This window comes from Salvelinus fontinalis, chromosome 9 (assembly GCF_029448725.1).
Source record: "Salvelinus fontinalis isolate EN_2023a chromosome 9, ASM2944872v1, whole genome shotgun sequence".
Lineage (NCBI taxonomy): Eukaryota > Metazoa > Chordata > Actinopteri > Salmoniformes > Salmonidae > Salvelinus > Salvelinus fontinalis.
This window is the reverse complement of record NC_074673.1, coordinates 15,747,203-15,767,824: the sequence shown is the minus strand read 5'-3', so window position 1 is coordinate 15,767,824 and position 20,622 is coordinate 15,747,203. Positions and strand designations below refer to the sequence as shown.

The 20,622-nt window shown below is 44.4% G+C and overlaps 1 protein-coding gene across 4 annotated transcripts in view; it reads left to right on the top strand.

The window, feature by feature from the left end:
* tead1a (TEA domain family member 1a) overlaps positions 1–20,622 on the top strand; it is a 119,673-nt gene that overhangs the window by 92,755 nt on the left and 6,296 nt on the right. For all 4 annotated transcript variants that reach the window (XM_055933541.1, XM_055933540.1, XM_055933539.1 and 1 more), the window contains 5 exons: positions 89–214; positions 309–355; positions 519–580; positions 5,205–5,320; positions 11,557–11,730. In XM_055933541.1, coding sequence (XP_055789516.1) covers positions 89–214; positions 309–355; positions 519–580; positions 5,205–5,320; positions 11,557–11,730 — 525 coding nt within the window. The remainder of the gene's footprint in view (positions 1–88; positions 215–308; positions 356–518; positions 581–5,204; positions 5,321–11,556; positions 11,731–20,622) is intronic.

Here is a 20,622-nt window from a genome sequence, read left to right as displayed (position 1 = left end):
TATGTGTGTGGGTGTGTGTGTTTGTTTGGTTGTTGTTGCTTGTTCTTTGTCCCACCACTCTGAGTCATTGTGTTGTGTTCTGCTGAAGGACCAGAGTGTGAAAGACAAGGCACTGCAGAGTATGGCCTCCATGTCCTCGGCTCAGATTGTCTCTGCCACTGCCATCCACAACAAGCTGGGCCTCCCAAGACCCACCTTCCCTGGGGCGACAGGGGTAAGACACCCCTCACTAAACCCACATATTTCGTAACAATTGACTTGATGTGCATTGTGCTGTCCTGATTGTCCATTCATTTACTCTTCCCTAGTTTTGGCAGGGTATGATATCCACTGGCCAGCCTGGATCCTCACAAGAGTAAGTCGTCCTAATGTGTCTGTCTTGTTATTGACGATATAAGATGATGAAGTAATAACTTAACTCATTTGTTAGCTCGATTTCATAACTTATCTACCTAGTTCATTTTTTGTATTATTACAATAACCAGGTCAACTTCGTAATTCTGTCTTTTTATCTTCAGCATTAAGCCATTTTCCCAGCAGGCCTACCCCAGCCAGACAGCTGTAACGACTACCATCTCACGTGAGGGTGCCCTTTTACCCTGTCCATCCTATTTCTATCAGCTCATTTCACTTTATCTGAGGCCAACGCTCAAACAAAACTCCAATGGCACCTATTACCAGGCCATTAATACTGTTACATGGCTAATGCTACTAGTGATATAGCTAATGGGTATCATGTTAGTGAGTGTATTTAACCAGGTAGGCCAGTTGAGAACAAGTTCTCATTTACAACTGCGACCTGGCCAAGATAAAGCAAAGCAGTGCGACAAAAAACAACAACACAGAGTTACACATGGGATAAACAAATGTTCAGTCAATAACACAATAGAAAATCTATATACAGTGTGTGCAAATGGAGTAAGGAGGTAAGGCAATAAATAGGCCAATAGTAGCAAAGTAATTACGATTTAGCAAATTAACACTGGAGTGATAGATGTGCAGATGATGATGTGCAAATAGAAAAACTGGTTTGCAAAAGAGCAAAAAAGTTAATAAAAACAATATGGGGATGAGGTAGGTAGTTGGATGAGCTGTGTACAGCTGCAGCGATCGGAATGCTGCTCAGATGGCTGATGTTTAAAGTTAGTGAGGGAGATATAAGTCTCCAACTTCAGCAATTTTTGCAATTCGTTCCAGTCATTGGCAGCAGAGAACTGGAAGCAAACGCGGCCAAAGAGGTGTTGGCTTTGGGGATGACCAGTGAGATTTACCTGCTGGAGCGCGTGCTACGGGTAGGTGTTGTTATGGTGACCAGTGAGCTGAGATAAGGCGGAGCTTTACCTAGCAAAGACGTATAGATGACCCGGAGCCAGTGGGTCTGGCGATGAATATGTAGCGAGGGCCAGCCGACGAGAGCATACAGGTCGCAGTGGTGGGTGGTATATGGAGTTTTGGTGACAAAACGGATGGCACTGTGATAGACAGTTTGCTGAGTAGAGTGTTGGAGGCTATTTTGTAATTGACATCGCCAAAGTCGAGGATCGGTAGGATAGTCAGTTTTACGAGGGAATGTTTGGCAGCGTGAGTGAAGGAGGCTTTGTTGCGAAATAGGAAGCCGATTCTATATTTCATTTTGAATTGGAGATGCTTAATATGATCCTGGAAGGAGAGTTTACAGTCTAGCCAGACACCTAGGTATTTGTAGTGTTCCACATATTCTAAGTCAGAACCGTCCAGAGTAGTGATGCTACTCGGGCGGGCGGGTGCGGGCAGCGATCGGTTGAAGGGCATGCACTTACTTTTACTAGCGTTTAAGAGCAGTTGGAGGCCACGGAAGGAGTGTTGTATGGCGTTGAAGCTCGTTTGGAGGTTTGTTAACACAGTGTCCAAAGAAGGGCCAGATGTATACAGAATGGTGTCGTCTGCGTAGAGGTGGATCAAAGAATCATCCGCAGCAAGAGCGACATGATTGATATATACAGAGAAAAGAGGCACCCCCATAGAGACTGCCAGAGGTCCGAACAACAGGCCCTCCGATTTGACACACTGAACTCTATCTGAGAAGAAGTTGGTGAACCAGGCGAGGCAGTCATTTGAGAAACCAAGGCTATTGAGTCTGCCGATAAGAATACTGTGATTGACAGTATGCCATTAATACAGGTAACGAGTGGAGGACAGAGGAGCCTCTTAAAGAAGAAGTTACAGGTCTGTGAGAGCCAGAAATCTTGCTTGTTTGTAGGTGACCAAATACTTATTTTCCACCATAATTTGCAAATAAATTCATAAAAAATCCTACAATGTGATTTTCTGGATAATTTTTTCTCATTTTGTCAGTCATAGTTGAAATGTACCTATGATGAAAATTACAGGCCTCATCTTTTTAAGTGGGAGAACTTGCACAATTGGTGGCTGACTAAATACTTTTTTGCCCCACTGTATTTGTTAACTTGGATATAGGTCTGTAACAGTTTGGGTCTAGAGTGTCTCCCCCTTTTGAAGAGGGGGATGACCGCGGCAGCTTTCCAATCTTTAGGAATCTCGGACGATACGAAAGAGAGGTTGAACAGACTAGTTATAGGGGTTGCAACAATGGCTGCGGATATTTTTTAGAAAGAGAGGGTCCAGATTGTCTAGCCCAGCTGATTTATAGGGGTCCAGGTTTTGCAGCTCTTTCAGAACATCTGCTATCTGGATTTGGGTGAAGGAGAAGCTGGGGAGGCTTGGGCAAGTAGCTGCGGGGGGTGCGGTGCTGTTGGCCAGGGTTGGGGTAGCCAGGAGGAAAGCATGGCCAGCCATAGAGAAATGCTTGTTGAAATTCTCGATTATCATGGATTTATTGGTGGTGACAATGTTTCCTAGCCTCACTGCAGTGGGCAGCTGGAAGGAGGTGCTCTTATTCTCCATGGACATTACAGTGTCCCAGAACTCTTTGGAGTTAGAGCTACAGGATGCAAATTTCTGTTTGAAAAATGCTAGCCTTTGCTTTCCCAACTGACTGTGTGTATTGGTTCCTGACTTTCCTGAAAAGTTGCATATCGCGGGGACTATTCGATGCTAGTGCAGTACGGCACAGGATGTTTTTGTGCTGGTCGAGGGCAGTTAGGTCTGGAGTGAACCAAGGGCTATATCTGTTCTTAGTTCTACATTTTTTGAAAGGGGCATGCTTATTTAAGATGGTGAGGAAATTACTTTTAAAGAACATCCAGGCATCTTCTACTGATGGGATGAGGTCAATATCCTTCCAGGATACCCGGGCCAGGTCGATTAGAAAGGCCTGCTTGCAGAAGTGTTTTTAGGGAGTGTTTGACAGTGAAGGGGTGGTCGCTTGACCACGGACCCATAACTGATGCAGGCAATGAGGCAGTGATCGCTGAGATCCTGATTGAAAACAGCAGAGGTGTATTTGGAGGGCAAGTTGGTCAGGATAATATCTATGAGGGTGCCCATGTTTACGGATTTAGGGTTGTACCTGGTGGGTTCCTTGATAATTTGTGTGAGTTTGAGGGCATCTAGCTTAGATTGTAGGACTGCCGGGGTGTTAAGCATATCCCAGTTTAGGTCACCTAACAGAACGAACTCTGACGATAGATGGGAGGCAATCAATTCACATATGGTGTCCAGGGCAGAGCTGGGAGCTGTAGGGGGGGGGGTCTATAACAAGCGGCAATAGATTGCAAGTCCTCCCCGTTTGGCAGTTCTATCTTGACGGGGGATGGAAATCTCCAAATTTTTGGTGGTCTTCCTAAGCCAGGATTCAGACATGGCAAGGACATCAGTGTTGGCAGAGTGTGCTAAAGCAGTGAGTAAAACAAAATTATGTTAACATGCATGAAACCAAGGCTTTTACAGTTACAGAAGTCAACAAATGAGAGCGCCTGGGGATACACAAAGCCTGGGTTAACCTCTACATCACCCAAGGAACAGAGGAGGAGTAGGATGAGGGTACGGCTAAAGGCTATCAAAACTGGTCGTCTGGTGCGTTGGGGGCAGAGAATTAAAGGAGCAGATTTCTGGGCGTAGTAGAATAGATTCAGGGAATAATGTACATACAAGAGTATGGTAGGGTGCGGGTACAGTGGAGGTAAACCTAGGCACTGATTGACGATAAGAGAGATTGCATCTCTGGAGGCACTAGTTATGCTAGGTTAGGTCACCGCATGTGTGGGAGGTGGGACAAAAGAGGTATCTGAGGCATGTTGACTGGGGCTAGGGGCTCCGCAGTAAAATAAAACAATGATAACTACCCTAAACAACAGTATACAAGGCATATTGACATTAGAGAGAGACATAAAGCGAGGCATAAAGCAATCACAGGTGTTGATTGGGAGAGCTAGCTAAGACAACAACAGCTAAACAGCTAAGACAACAACAACAGGTAAAATGGCGATGAATGGGCAGAGAGGGTCAGTTAACTACACACAGGGCCTGAGTTCGAGGCTGGGGCCGACAGATAAACAAAATAAACAAAAATGGAGTACCGTGATTAATGAACAGTCCAGCAGGCATCAGCTATGTAGCCAAGTGATCATAGGGTCCAGTGAACAGCAATAGATGAAACAGGGAAGCCGTTAGGTAGTCGTTACTACGCTAGCAAGCGGGGGACACGGCGTTCATAAAGTTAGCAGGTCGGGGCTAGCAGAAGCGTCTTCACCGACGTCCAACAAAGGCCGGTTGAGGGCACATCGGACGGAATTACTATGGCAGCTTCGGGGCTGGGACACTCAGTAGCAGCTAGCTGCGATGATCTGGAGTAATGGTCCAGAGCTTACGGCAGGAATCTGGTGATGTAGTGGAGAAAAGCAGTCTGATATGCTCAGGATTGATATCGCGCTATGCAGACTGGTGGGTATTATCCAGGCTAAAAGTGGCTAGTGTCTGAGCTAAGGGTAAAGGCCGCTAGCAGTGGCTAACAATGACTAAATAGCTAGTAGCTAATTAGCTGGTTAGCATCTGATGGAGGTTCTAGTTATAAGGTCTAAAAATAGCAGATCCGTATCACATTGGGTGAGGCGGGTTGCCGGAAGGTATATTTAATTTAAAAATGGAAAAAGAGATTTATTATATTGAAATATATACAAAAGAATGTTGTTGTTTTTTTACACAGGACAATGACAAAACACGTCTGCACTGCTACGCCATCTTGGATTGCCTAGTGTCAGTAAACGGTGGATAGTGAGGTGACAGTGTTGTGTGTAATCCCCCAGCGTACGAGCCCCCCACGGCTACAGCCCCGGCCTGGCAGGGACGCTCCATCGGGACCACCAAACTCAGACTGGTGGAGTTCTCTGCCTTCCTGGAGCAGCAGAGAGACCCTGACACTGTGAGTACCTGCCCTACTGTCTTCCTTCCCACACACAGTAAAACACACCTGGGTAAACCAGTACTTGTTTCTCAGACAGCATCCCAAACCAGACCAAAGCAGGCCAAACTAGTGCCGTTTCCTGAGGTCAACCGTACTTCCTCAAACTGGTGTATGTCTTCACACACTCTCACAGACAAAAAAGGTAAAACAAGCAAAGCAGAATCCCTCCAAATACCAAAGTGACTCTGGAACATACAGGTAAGGGCCAAAATAAAGGAAACACCAATATAAAGTATCTTAATAGGGTGTTGGGCCACCATGAGCCAGAAAGCTTCACTGTGCCTTGGCATAGAGTCTACAAGTGTCTGAAACACTTTTGGAGAGATGCGACACCATTCTTCCACAATAATTTCCATCATTGATGGTGGTGGAAAACGTTGTCTCAAGCGCCGCACCAGAATCTCCCATAAGTGTTCACACACACCTTTTAAACCCCCTATGCTCCTTTGAGACCCCTCCTTCAAAATAACAGATCTCTTCTAGCCATGGTAGCCAAAATAATGGGCAACTGTGCATTTTTATACAAGATCCTAACCTAAGCATGATAGGATGTTAAATGCTTAATTAACTCAGGAACCACACCTGTATGGAAGCAGCTGCTTACAATATACTTTGTATCCCTCATTTACTCAAGTGTTTCCTTTATTTTGGCAGTTACCTGTATATCCAGTTTGTCATTTTGTCACTATCTGTTAGTTATTGCATTTTTACTTGTGTTTTATAACAGCTGACATTTATCTTGGGTTAGTGAGCTATCCTAGACCAGTGTTTATACTGCTACAGTGCCTTCGGACAGTATTCAGACCCCTTGACCTTTTCCACATTTCTTACGTTACAGCCTTATTCTAAAATGGATTAAAAACCATTTTTAAATCCTGAGCAATCTATAAACAATACCCCATAATGACGAAGCGAAAACCAAATTTATTTAAAATAAAAAACAGAAATTGAGCTCAGGTGCATCCTGTTTCCATTGATCATCCTTGATGTTTCTACAACTTGATTGGAGTCCACCTGTGGTAAATTCAATTGATTGGACATGATTTGGAAAGACACACACCTGTCTATATAAGGTCCCACAGTAGACAGTGCATGTCAGAGCAAAAACAAGCCATGAGGTCAAAGGAATTGTCCGAGAGCTCAGAGACAGGATTCCCCAGGATCTGGGGAAGGGTACCGAAACATTTCTGCAGCATTGAAGATCCCCAAGAACACAGTGGCCTCCATCATTTTTAAATGGAAGAAGTTTGGAACCACCAAGACTCTTCCGAGAGCCGGCCGCCCAGCCAAACTGAGCAATCGGAGGAGAAGGATCTTGGTCAGGGAGGTAACCAAGAACCAGATGGTCACTCTGACAGAGCTACTCTGTGGAGATGGGAGAACCTTCCAGAAGGGCAACCATCTCTGCAGCACTCCACCAATCAGGCCTTTATGGTACAGTGGCCAGATGGAAGCCACTCCTCAGTAAAAGGCACATGACAGCCCTTATGGAGTTTGCCAAAAGGCACCTAAAGACTCTCAGACCATGAGAAACAAGATTCTCTGGTCTGATGAATCCAAGATTGAACACTTTGGCTTGAATTCCAAGCGTCATGTCTGGAAGAAACCTGTCACTATCCCTACGGTGAAGCATGGTGGTGGCAGCATCATGCTGTGGGGATGTTTTTCAGCGGCAGGGACTGGGAGATTAGTCAGGTTCGAGGGCAAAATGAATGGAGCAAAGTACAGAGTTCCTTGATGAAGACCTGCTCCAGACCTCAGACTGGGGTGAAGGTTCAGCTTCCAACAGGACAATGACCCTAAGCACACAGCCAAGACAACACAGGAGTGGCTTCGGGATAAGTCTCTGAATGTCCATGAGCGGCCCAGCCAGAGCACGGACTTGAACCCGATCGAACATCTCTGGAGAGACCTGACAATCGCTGTGCAAAGACGCACCCCATCCAACCTGACAGAGCTTGAGAGGATCTGCAGAGATACAAGTGTAAAGTCATATGCAAGAAGACTCGATGCTGTTCTTGCTGCCGAAAGTGCTTCAACAAAGTACTGAGTAAAGGGTCTGAATACTTATGTGAATGTTATATTTAAATGTGCTTTGTCATCATGGGTTATTGTGTGTGTGTAGATTGATGAGGGGGAAAAAACGATTTAATCTATTTTAGCGTAAGGGGCTGTAACGTAACAAAATGTGGAAAAAGTCAAGGGGTCTGAATACTTTCCAAAGGCACTGTATGTGGTCAATGTTACAATGAAGTAAAATCATTTCAATATATTTTTTTAATTTAACCTTTATTTTATCAGGGAGTCATCCTGAGACCAAGGTCTCTTTTACAAATGAGCCCTGAATTACATCAATTACAGAAAATACACACATCAAAATGAAAATACAAAATGCAAGCGGAAAGAAAAACAAAGACCATCAGTAAAAATGTTATCATTCTGAATTGGCCTAGAGGCAACAAAACATCAAACATTGTTCAACAAATAAGTTGCAAAAAAAACTAAGCTGATTTAGGGCTGACCTTAATTAGTCGATTGGTTGATTCTTTGTTCGTTAGGCTGTTGGTCAACCAAGATTGTTTTAGTCGAGCAGTAACAAATGTATATACACACCGGGCCTCCCACTCCTCTTTCTATTCTGGTTAGAGGCAGTTTGCGCTGTTCTGTGAAGGGAGTAGTACACAGCTTTGAACGAGATCTTCAGTTTCTTGGCAATTTCTCGCATGGAATAGCCTTCATTTCTCAGAACAAGAATAGACTGAAAATGATAAACTTGGATTAGCTAACACAGTGGAACACAGGAGTAATGGTTGCTGATAATGGGCTTCTTTACGCCAGGTAGATATTCCATAAGAAATCAGCCATTTCCTTGGGGGCCTCCCGGGTGGCGCAGTGGTCCAAGGCGCTGCATTGCAGTGCAAGCTGTGCCACTAGAGATTCTGGGTTTGAGTCCAGGCTCTGTCACAACCGGCCGTGACCGGGAGACCCATGGGGCGGCGCACAATTGGCCCAGCGTCGTCCGGGTTAGGGGAGGGTTTGGCCAGCAGGGATATCCTTGTCTCATCGCGCACTAGCGACTCCTGTGGCGGGCCAGGTGCAGTGCACGCTGACACGGTCGCCAGGTGTACGGTGTTTCCTCCGACACATTGGTGCAGCTGGCTTCCGGGTTGGATGGGAATTGTGTCAAGAAGCAGTGCGGCTTGGTTGGGTTGTGTTTCGGAGCTCTCGACCTTCGCCTCTCCCGAGTCCGTACGGGAGTTGCAGCGATGAGACAAGACAGTAACTACTACCAATTGGATTCCACGAAAAATTGGGGAGAAAAAAAGGGTGAAAATACTTTTTTTTATAAATAAAAAAATCACCCATTTCCAGCTACAATAATCATTTACAACAATGTCAACACTGTATTTCTGATCAATTTGATGTTATTTTAATGGACAAACGTTTTTATTTAAAAAACAAGGGCATTTCTAAGTGACCCCAAACTTTTGAACGGTAGTGTGTGTGTATATATACAGTGGGGAGAACAAGTATTTGATACACTGCCAATTTTGCAGGTTTTCCTACTTACAAAGCATGTAGAGGTCTGTAATTTGTATCATAGGTACACTTCAACTGTGAGAGACGGAATCTAAAACAAAAATCCAGAAAATCACATTGTATGATTTTTAAGTAATTCATTTGCATTTTATTGCATGACATAAGTATTTGATCACCTACCAACCAGTAAGAATTCCGGCTCTCACAGACCTGTTAGTTTTTCTTTAAGAAGCCCTCCTGTTCTCCACTCATTACCTGTATTAACTGCACCTGCTTGAACTTGTTACCTGTATAAAAGACACCTGTCCACACACTCAATCAAACAGACTCCAACCTCTCCACAATGGCCAAGACCAGCGAGCTGTGTAAGGACATCAGGGATAAAATTGTAGACCTGCACAAGGCTTGGATGGGCTACAGGACAATAGGCAAGCAGCTTGGTGAGAAGGCAACAACTGTTGGCGCAATTATTAGAAAATGGAAGAAGTTCAAGATGACGGTCAATCACCCTCGGTCTGGGGCTCCATGCAAGCTCTCACCTCGTGGGGCATCAATGATCATGAGGAAGGTGAGGGATCAGCCCAGAACTACATGGCAGGACCTGGTCAATGACCTGAAGAGAGCTGGGACCACAGTCTCAAAGAAAACCATTAGTAACACACTACGCCGTCATGGATTAAAATCTTGCAGCGCACGCAAGGTCCCCCTGCTCAAGCCAGCCATGTCCAGGCCCGTCTGAAGTTTGCCAATGACCATCTGGATGATCCAGAGGAGGAATGGGAGAAGGTCATGTGGTCTGATGGGACAAAAATAGAGCTTTTTGGTCTAAACTCCACTCGCCGTGTTTGGAGGAAGAAGAAGGATGAGTACAACCCCAAGAACACCATCCCAACCATGAAGCATAGAGGTGGAAACAACATTCTTTGGGGATGCTTTTCTGCAAAGGGGACAAGACGACTGCACCGTATTGAGGGGAGGATGGATGGGGCCATGTATCGCGAAATCTTGGCCAACAACCTCCTTCCCTCAGTAAGAGCATTGAAGATGGGTCGTGGCTGGGTCTTCCAGCATGACAACGACCCGAAACACACAGCCAGGGCAACTAAGGAGTGGCTCCGTAAGATGCATCTTAAGGTCCTGTAGTGGCCTAGCCAGTCTCCAGACCTGAACCCAATAGAAAATCTTTGGAGGGAGCTGAAAGTCCGTATTGCCCAGCGACAGCCCCGAAACCTGAAGGATCTGGAGAAGGTCTCCAAAATCCCTGCTGCAGTGTGTGCAAACCTGGTCAAGAACTACAGGAAACGTATGATCTCTGTAATTGCAAACAAAGATTTCTGTACCAAATATTAAGTTCTGCTTTTCTGATGTATCAAATACTTATGTCATGCAATAAAATGCTAATTAATTACTTAAAAATCAATTGTATATGTGATTTTCTGGATTTTTGTTTTAGATTCCGTCTCTCACAGTTGAAGTGTACCTATGATAAAAAATTACAGACCTCTACATGCTTTGTAAGTAGGAAAACCTGCAAAATCGGCAGTGTATCAAATACTTGTTCTCCCCACTGTATATATATTTGCGCCCATCTCAGTGAACTAATCCATTGTGGAGGCCTAGAGTAGAAGCTGGACGGATGCTCCATATAGAGGGTGTGATGCAATTGCGGAGCCTCCAGAGGCATGCAGAGGCCAAATTTTGAGCCCTGTACCACATAGTCATGCACCTCCCAAACAATGCGGAGGAGTCTGTATAGCTCCGCATTAACATGATTGGTTGAAGGTAGGTGGGGGCGGTACATCTTGTATAAACACAAACTCACTTCCTTGACAACAGCTATGCACTGCTCCGTGAAGCGCAAGAAGATTTGGATAGAATTTTGATTAACCACATGACAATGATTTTGAAAAACTGTTTCACGAAACTGGCACGCAGATTGGTAGAAATGGTAAGATAAATTGGCATTCCACATGAGAAAGGTTGCTGACTCCTCGTATAGCCTATTACCGGCAACTTCAGGAGAGTAATGGCAGAATCTGCGAAAGCCAGCAGGAGCAGAAGGAGAATAATTGGGTCAGGTTTTTCTTCTGGTTATCTAGATCTCTGGCACCCGCTTAAGGCATCAAACCATAAGCTTGAAGCATCAATGCACATAGTTGATTTCATTAAAACACATAGCGTGTGTCTATATATGGAGAAAAAAAAACACGTTTAAAAATGGAGCAATCGATTGGTCAAAAGAACAGACAACTTTTGGTCGACCAAAAGTCGGTAATAGGCTATGCGAACCAAAGGAATTTCCAGGGTTTGCAATCCCTGAGACTGGGTGTGGTAACTCGAATGTCTAAAGTTTAGTAATGATGTTAGGACTTTTTGTAAAAGGGCTTCAAAGATATATGAATAATTTTTTTAGGACAACACAATACTAGTGACCTTGTCAAGATGTTAAGATTTTTTAGAGCCGGCTTCCCAGATGTAGATTAACTCTAGTCCTGGACTAAAAATCATTCTCAATGGAGATCGTCTATTGAAACATTTTTTAGTCCAGGACCAGGCTTAATCTGTGTCTGGGGAACCAACTCTTAGGAAGAAGTACTAAAATAATGCTAATAGAAGTAATCTATCTAAACCGGCTGTTTTCTTTCTCTCATTAGTACAACAAACACCTGTTTGTGAGCATTGGACAGACCAACTACTCGTACAGCGATGCCCTACTGGAGGCTGTGGACATCCGTCAGATCTACGACAAGTTCCCAGAGAAGAAGGGAGGACTGAAGGAGCTCTTTGGAAAGGGACCTCACAACTCCTTCTTCCTGGTCAAGTTCTGGGTGAGTCTCAAGGCACAAGGTCATTAACTGTGAATGGTTGTAAAAGGTGCATTGTCCAGTGTGCTGCTCTATAACGTGTCTTGAATAAAATCCAGGCCGTTATTGTCCACACAATTTGGCTTCACAATACACACATGATTGACATCTAAACAAACAACATTAATGATACATAAACTCAGCAAAAAAAGAAACGTCCTCTCACTGTCAACTGCGTTTATTTTCAGCAAACTTAACATGTGTAAATACACTGCTCAAAAAAATAAAGGGAACACTTAAACAACACAATGTAACTCCAAGTCAATCACACTTCTGTGAAATCAAACTGTCCACTTAGGAAGCAACACTGATTGACAATAAATTTCACATGCTGTTGTGCAAATGCAATAGACAACAGGTGTAAATTATAGGCTATTAGCAAGACACCCCCAATAAAGGAGTGGTTCTGCAGGTGGTGATCACAGACCACTTCTCAGTTCCTATGCTTCCTGGCTGATGTTTTGGTCACTTTTGAATGCTGGCGGTGCTTTCACTCTAGTGGTAGCATGAGACGGAGTCTACAACCCACACAAGTGGCTCAGGTAGTGCAGCTCATCCAGGATGGCACATCATTGCGAGCTGTGGCAAGAAGGTTTGCTGTGTCTGTCAGCGTAGTCCAGAGCATGGAGGCGCTACCAGGAGACAGGCCAGTACATCAGGAGACGTGGAGGAGGCCGTAGGAGGGCAACAACCCAGCAGCAGGACCACTACCTCCGCCTTTGTGCAAGGAGGAGCAGGAGTAGCACTGCCAGCGCCCTGCAAAATGACCTCCAGCAGGCCACAAATGTGCATGTGTGTGCTCAAACGGTCAGAAACAGACTCTATGAGGGTGGTATGAGGGCCCGACGTCCACAGGTGGGGGTTGTGCTTACAGCCCAACACCGTGCAGGACGTTTGGCATTTGCCAGATAACACCAAGATTGGCAAATTCGCCACTGGCGACCTGTGCTCTTCACAGATGAAAGCAGGTTCACACTGAGCACGTGACAGACGTGACAGAGTCTGGAGACGCCGTGGAGAAAGTTCTCCTGCCTGCAACATCCTCCAGCATGACCGATTTGGTGGTGGGTCAGTCATGGTGTGGGGTGGCATTTCTTTGTGGGGCCGCACAGCCCTCCATGTGCACGCCAGAGGTAGCCTGACTGCCATTAGGTACCGAGATGAGATCCTCAGAACCCTTGTGAGACCATATGCTGGTGCGGTTGGCCCTGGGTTCCTCCTAATGCAAGACAATGCTAGACCTCATGTGGCTGGAGTGTGTCAGCAGTTCCTGCAAGAGGAAGGCATTGATGCTATGGACTGGCCCGCCCGTTCCCCAGACCTGAATCCAATTGAGCACATCTGGGACATCATGTCTCGCTCCATCCACCAACGCCACGTTGCACCACAGACTGTCCAGGAGTTGGCGGATGCTTTAGTCCAGGTCTGGGAGGAGATCTCTCAGGAGACCATCCGCCACCTCATCAGGAGCATGCCCAGGCGTTGTAGGGAGGTCATACAGGCACGTGGAGGGCACACACTACTGAGCCTCATTTTGACTTGTTTTAAGGACATTACATCAAAGTTGGATCAGCCTGTAGTGTGGTTTTCCACTTTAATTTTGAGTGTGACTCCAAATCCAGACCTCCATGGGTTGATGAATTTGATTTCCATTGATAATATTTGTGTGATTTTGTTGTCAGCACATTCAACTATGTAAAGAAAAAAATATTTAATAAGAATATTTCATTCATTCAGATCTAGGATGTGTTATTTTAGTGTTCCCTTTATTTTTTTGAGCAGTGTATTAATATGAACATAACAAGATTCAACAACTGAGACATGAACTGAACAAGTTCCACAGACATGTGACTAACAGAAATGGAATAATGTGTCCCTGAACAAAGGGGGGATCAAAATCAGACGTAACAGTCAGTATCTGTTGTGGCCACCAGCTGCAGGTAGCCTAGTGGTAGGTAGCCTAGTGGTTAGAGTGTTGGGCCAATAACTGAAAGGTTGCTAGATCAAATCCCCTATCTGACAAGGTAAAACATACAAGGTATGTCGTTCTGCCCCTGAACAAGGCTGTTAACCCACTGTTCCTAGTCCGTCATTGTAAATAAGAATTTGTTCTTAACTGCCTTGCCAAGTTAAATAAAGGTTCAATTTAAAAAAGAGAAAGTACTGCAGTGCATCTCCTCCTTATGGACTGCACCAGATGTGTCAGTTCTTGCTCTGAGATGTTACCCCACTCTTCCACCAAGGCACCTGCAAGTTCCCGGACATTTCTGTGGTGAATGGCCCTAGCCCTCACCCTCCGATCCAACAGGTCCCAGACGTGCTCAATGGGATTGAGATCCAGGCTCTTCGCTGGCCATGGCAGAACACTGACATTCCTGTCTTGCAGGAAATCACGCACAGAGCAAGCAGTATGGCTGGTGGCATTGTCATGCTAGAGGGTCATGTCAGGATGAGCCTGCAAGAAGGGTACCACATGAGGGAGGAGGATGTCTTCCCTGTAACGCACAGTGTTGATATTGCCTGCAATGACAACAAACTCAGTCCAATGATGCTGTGACACACCGCCCCAGACCATGACGGACCCTCCACCTCCAAATCGATCCTGCTCCAGAGTACAGGCCTCGGTGTAATGCTCATGTAATGTTTTCCAATGCCTCGCAAAGGTCACATATTGATATATGGGTATAAAAAAAGCAGACACTGAATATCCCGGTGAAGTTATTAATTACACTTTGGATGGTGTATCAATGCACCCAGTCACTACAAAGATACAGATGTCCTTCCTAACTCAGGTGCCGGAGACGAAGGAAACCGCTCAGGGATTTCACCACGAGGCCAATGGTGACTTTAAAACAGTTGCAGAGTTTAATGGCTGTGATAGGAGAAAACTGAGAATGGATCAACATCATTGTAGTTACGCCACAATACTAACCTAAATGACAGAGTGAAAAGATGGAAGCTTATTCCAAAACATGCATCCTGTTTGCAACAAGGCACTAAAGTAATACTGCAAAACATTTGGCAAAGCAATTAACTTTTTGTCCTGAATACAAATTATGTTTGGGCCAAATCCAATACAACACATTAGTGAGTACCACTCTCCATATTTTCAAGCACAGTGGTGGCTACATCATGTTATGGGTATACTTGTAATTGTTAAGGACTGGGTTGTTATTCAGGAAAAAAACAAAAAAAAAACAGAATGGAGCTAAGCACAGGCAAAATTTGAGAGGAAAACCTGTTTGTCTGCTTTCCACCAGACATTGGGAGATGAATTCACCTTTCAGCAAGACAATAATCTAAAACTCAGCAAGACAATAATCTAATTCCTCAGTGGCCAAGTTAAAGTTTTGTCTTAAATCTGCTTGAAAATACCTGAAAATTATTATCTAGCAATTATCAACAACCAATTTGACAGAGCTTTTTAAATAATAATGGGCAAATGTTGCAAACTCCAGGTGTGGAAGCTCTTAGAGACTTACCCAGAAAGACAGCTGTAATCACTGCCAAAGGTGCTTCTACAAAGTATTGACTCAGGGGTGCGAATACTTATGTAAATGAGATATTTCTGGTTTTCAGTTTAAATAAATTAGGAGACATTTCTAAAAACATGTTTTCACTTTGGCATTATGGGGTATTCTGTTTGAATGGGTGGCATTTTTTATTTAATGAATTTTGTATTCAAGCTGTAGCACAACAAAATGTTGTTACAGTTCTCGTCGAAAGAAGTGGACCAAAGTGCAGCGTGGAAAGTGTTCATGATTTTTATTTTCAAAAAACATTCAAACAAAATAACCAAAGTGAAAACGAAAGCGCACAGTTCTGTCAGGTACAGACACGAAACAGAAAACAAGATCCCACAACCTAATGGTGGGAAAAAGGGCTGCCTAAGTATGATCCCCAATCAGAGACAACGATAGCCAGCTGCCTCTGATTGGGAACCACACTGATTGGGAACCACACAAAACAAAGAAACAGAAAACATAGAATGCCCACCCAAATCACACCCTGACCTAACCAAATAGAGAAATAAAAAGGCTCTCTAAGGTCAGGGTGTGACAAATGTGAAATAAGTCAAGGGGTATGAATAATTTCTGAAAGTACTGTAAATGCATCATGAGTGAAACCAAGCATATGGGTTTGTGCTTGAATGTGTATGTGTGTGCATATGTATGCGCGTCATATCAAATCAAATTTTATTTGTCACATGCTTCGTAAACAACAGGTGTAGACTAACAGTGAAATGCTTACTTTACGGGCCCTTCCCAACAATGCATCCCTAGGGGCTGATGTGGTAGCATTGAGGCTTTGTTTGAACACCTGCCTACCTCCTGACAGGTGTGAAGAGATTGGGGCAAACTAAGGAGATTGCAGCAGCTCCCTACCGATGGAGTCTCTCTCTCTAAGCGCAAATATCAACTGGTGCCATTCTCCACAGCTTTACTTACTATTACATCCTATAGAGTCTATTGGCCAAAGTATTTGGTTTCAGAAGCAACATTAACATTTTAGAACTACAAAGAATTGAATCCTTAGCTCTGTTTCCTTCTGTTTGTTACATGCATGCTGGTTCTCTATTTAAGATACTCAATAAAATCCCTTTATTTTGTTCAACTCGAACATATTTTCATAATCTACAGTCAACTGATATGTTTTCAAACGGGACCATATTAATTGACGTGCACATTAATAAAATTCAAATGTAAAACGCAAACAAGAGGATGAGTCTCTCTTCAGACATTAGTGAAGAGCCACTGTATCTGAATTTCAAACATGGACACCCACTCTAAACAATAGCCCTCCTCTCATCATTACAGGCCTTAATAACACGCTGACTTAATGAAGGAGCTATGTATTCCTTTGTACAAATTATGGTTTTCTATTTTCTTGAAACAGGCCTTCCTCTTCAGAGGACTCTTATTACATAGACTCTTATCAGGCTATTTCTAAAGATACAGTACATCCTGTGCCATTCGATATTCCTAAAGCCTCTTTTGGTCTCAAAAGATTATTGGACAGCAGTGCTTACTGGTAGATGGCTACTCCACTCATTCTCAGGATACACACATGCCAAATAATATGGTAGCAAGTATTGCCATGAGTCACTAGAGGGCCTCGCTGCCTTAGTATCTTTACATCATGGATCATCAACTAAATTCAGCCACAGGCCGATTTCTTTTTCCTGAGTGGATGGTCCACTCATGTAGACTGCAAATTGACCGCAAGAAGCCCAAACGGATATAATCTTTGACTAAAACATGATGACTGTACCTAATAAACTGTCAATTTAGTCTATGTGATTGTATACACGTAAGCAAGGTTTGAAACAATTTAGTACTGGGTCGGACCCCCTTTGCCTCCAGAACACACAGACATTTTTGGGACATGGAAATGTTTCTCAATTGATATCAAGCAGTGGAGGCTCCTTAGAGGAGGACAGGGAGGACCATCCTCAGTGAATAAAAAAAAAAAAAAAAGTGAAACATTAAAAAAGGTATCCTTTTTAGGTAAAACTATACAAAATAGATTACATGTCACCAAATAATTGATTAAAACACTGTTTTGCAATGAAGATCTACAGTAGCCTCAACAGCACTCTGGGTAGCACTCTGGTGTAGCCAGAGGACAGCTAGTTTCTATCCTCCTTTGGATACATGGACTTCAATACAAAACCTAGGAGGCGTATGGTTCTCAGCCCCTTCCATAGACTTACACAGTAATTATTACAACTTCCAGAGGATGTCCTCCAATCTATCAGAGCTCTTGCAGCATGAACTGACATGTTGTCCACCCAATCAAAGGATCAGAGAATGAAAGCATAAACTACAGCTAGGTTATGGTCACAGACATCTGATGTGTTGTGCACTGAAGTCCAGAAGTGAAGGGAAAAGGTGAGAGGAAGAGAGCATGTAGATGCGAGAAGGAATTATATAACGAGCAAAAGGATCATGCTGTTTGTATGTGGCTGCTCTGAAAGTGAACTGTGTTTGCGTGTGATCGAGGGTGTATTCATTCCCGTTTCGTTTGCTTCTGTTTAAGGAACGTTTTTCAACACAATCGGTGGGATAAACATACCTGAATTTGTCCAATAGAAACTCTCCTTTGCAACTGATGCAGGCAAGAGTGTGCAAGCTGGTATTGAATGTGTCACTGTCTGTCACCTTGATTAGTCTAATATTTCTCTCACATTGTAAACTTTCATTCATAAACTAGGTTGTGGCAACCTCATGATGGGTATAGGGAAAAGGTGAGTATCATGTATTATCTAAAACCTATTGATGTTACATTAAGCTGATTGAATGGAATATGAATGACTGTCATCCAATATGCTTTAATAGAAATAAGTCAATGCTCATAATAAATTATTGTCCTCCCTCATCTTAAACGTTACGGACCGCCACTGGTATCAAGGGACCTAAAGTGTGCCAGGAAAACATACCCCACAACATTACAGCACCACCACCTGCCTGTACCATTGACACCAGGCAGGATGGGGCCATGGACTCATATTGCTTATGTCAAATCCTGACTCTGCCATCAGCATGACGCAACAGGAACCAGGATTTGTCGGACCAGGCGATGTTTGTCCTCAATTGTCCAGTGTTGGTGATCGCGTGCCCACTGGAGCCACTTCTTCTTGTTTTTAGCTGATAGGAGTGGAACCTGGTGTGGTCGTCTGCTTCAATCTGTGACATTTGATACCATCGATCACCACATTCTTTTGGAGAGATTGGAAACACAAATTGGTCTACACGGACAAGTTCTGGCCTGGTTTAGATCTTATCTGTCGGAAAGATTTCAGTTTGTCTTTGTGAATGGTTTGTCCTCTGACAAATCAACTGTACATTTCGGTGTTCCTCAAGGTTCCATTTTAGTACCACTATTGTTTTCACTATATATTTTACCTCTTGGGGATGTCATTCGAAAACATAATGTTAACTTTCACTGCTATGCGGATGACACACAAGTTTACATTTCAATGAAACATGGTGAAGCCCAAAAATTGCCCTCGCTAGAAGCCTGTGTTTCAGACATAAGTGGATAGCTGAAAACGTTCTACTTTTAAACTCGGACAAAACAGAGATGCTTGTTCTAGGTCCCCAGAAACAAAGAGATCTTCTGTTGAATCTGACAATTAATCTTGATGGTTGTAAAGTCGTCTCAAATAAAACTGTGAAGGACCTCGGCATTACTCTGGACCCTGATCTCTCTTTTGACGAACATATCAAGACTGCTTCAAGGACAGCTTTTTTCTATCTACGTAACATTGCAAAAATCAGAAACTTTCTGTCCAAAAATGATGCAGAAAAATGTATCCATGCTTTTGTTCGTTCTAGGTTAAACTACTGCAATGCTCTACTTTCCGGCTACCTGGATAAAGCACTAAATAACTTCAGTTAGTGCTAAATACGGCTGCTAGAATCCTGACTAGAACCCCAAAATTTGATCATATTACTCCAGTGCTAGCCTCCCTACACTGGCTTCCTGTTAAGGCAAGGGCTGATTTCAAGGTTTTACTGCTAACCTACAAAGCATTACATGGGCTTGCTCCTACCTATCTTTCCGATTTGGTCCTGCCGTACATACCTACAGGTATGATACGGTCACAAGACGCAGGCCTCCTAATTATCCCTAGAATTTCTAAGCAAACAGCTGGAGGCAGGGCTTTCTCCTATAGATCTCCATTTTTATGGAATGGCCTGCCTAGCCATGTGAGAGACGCAGACTCTGTCAACTTTTTTTTTCTTTTTTTTTTTTACCCCCTTTTCTCCCCAATTTCGTGGTATCCAATTGTTAGTAATTACTCTCTTGTCTCATCGCTACAACTCCCGTACGGGCTCGGGAGAGACGAAGGTCGAAAGCCATGCGTCCTCTGAAACACAACCCAACCAAGCCACACTGCTTCTTAACACAGCACGTCTCCAACCCGGAAGCCAGCCGCACCAATGTGTCGGAGGAAACACCGTGCACCTGGCTACCTTGGTTAGCGCGCACTGTGCCCGGCCCGCCACAGGAGTCGCTGGTGCGCGATGAGACAAGGATATCCCTACTGGCCAAATCCTCCCTAACCCGGACGACGCTAGGCCAATTGTGCGTCGCCCCACGGACCTCCCGGTCGCGGCCGGCTGCGACAGAGCCTGGGCGCGAACCCAGAGTCTCTGGTGGCACAGCTAGCGCTGCGATGCAGTGCCCTAGACCACTGCGCAACCCAGGAGGCCGGTCTCAACTTTTAAGTCTTTACTGAAGACTCATCTCTTCAGTGGGTCATATGATTGAGTGTAGTCTGGCCCATTAGTGTGAAGGTGAACGGAAAGGCTCTGGAGCAACGACCCGCCCTTGCTGTCTCTGCCTGGCCGGTTCCCCTCTCTCCACTGGGATTCTCTGTTTCTAACCCTATTACAGGGGCTGAGTCACTGGCTTACTGGTGCTCTTTCATGCCGTCCCTGGGAGGGGTGCGTCACTTGAGTGGGTTGAGTCACTGACGTGATCTTCCTGTCTGGGTTGGCGCCCCCCCTTGGGTTGTGCCGTGGCGGAGATCTTTGTGGGCTATACTCGGCCTTGTCTCAGGATGGTAAGTTGATGGTTGAAGATATCCCTCTAGTGGTGTGGGGGCTGTGCTTTGGCAAAGTGGGTGGGGTTATATCCTTCCTGTTTGGCCCTGTCCGGGGGTATCATCAGATGGGGCCACAGTGTCTCCTGATCCCTCCTGTCTCAGGCTCCAGTATTTATGCTGCATTAGTTTATGTGTCGAGGGGCTAGGGTCAGTTTGTTATATCTGGAGTACTTCTCTTTTATCCGGTGTCCTGTGTGAATTTAAGTATGCTCTCTCTAATTCTCTCTTTCTCTCGGAGGACC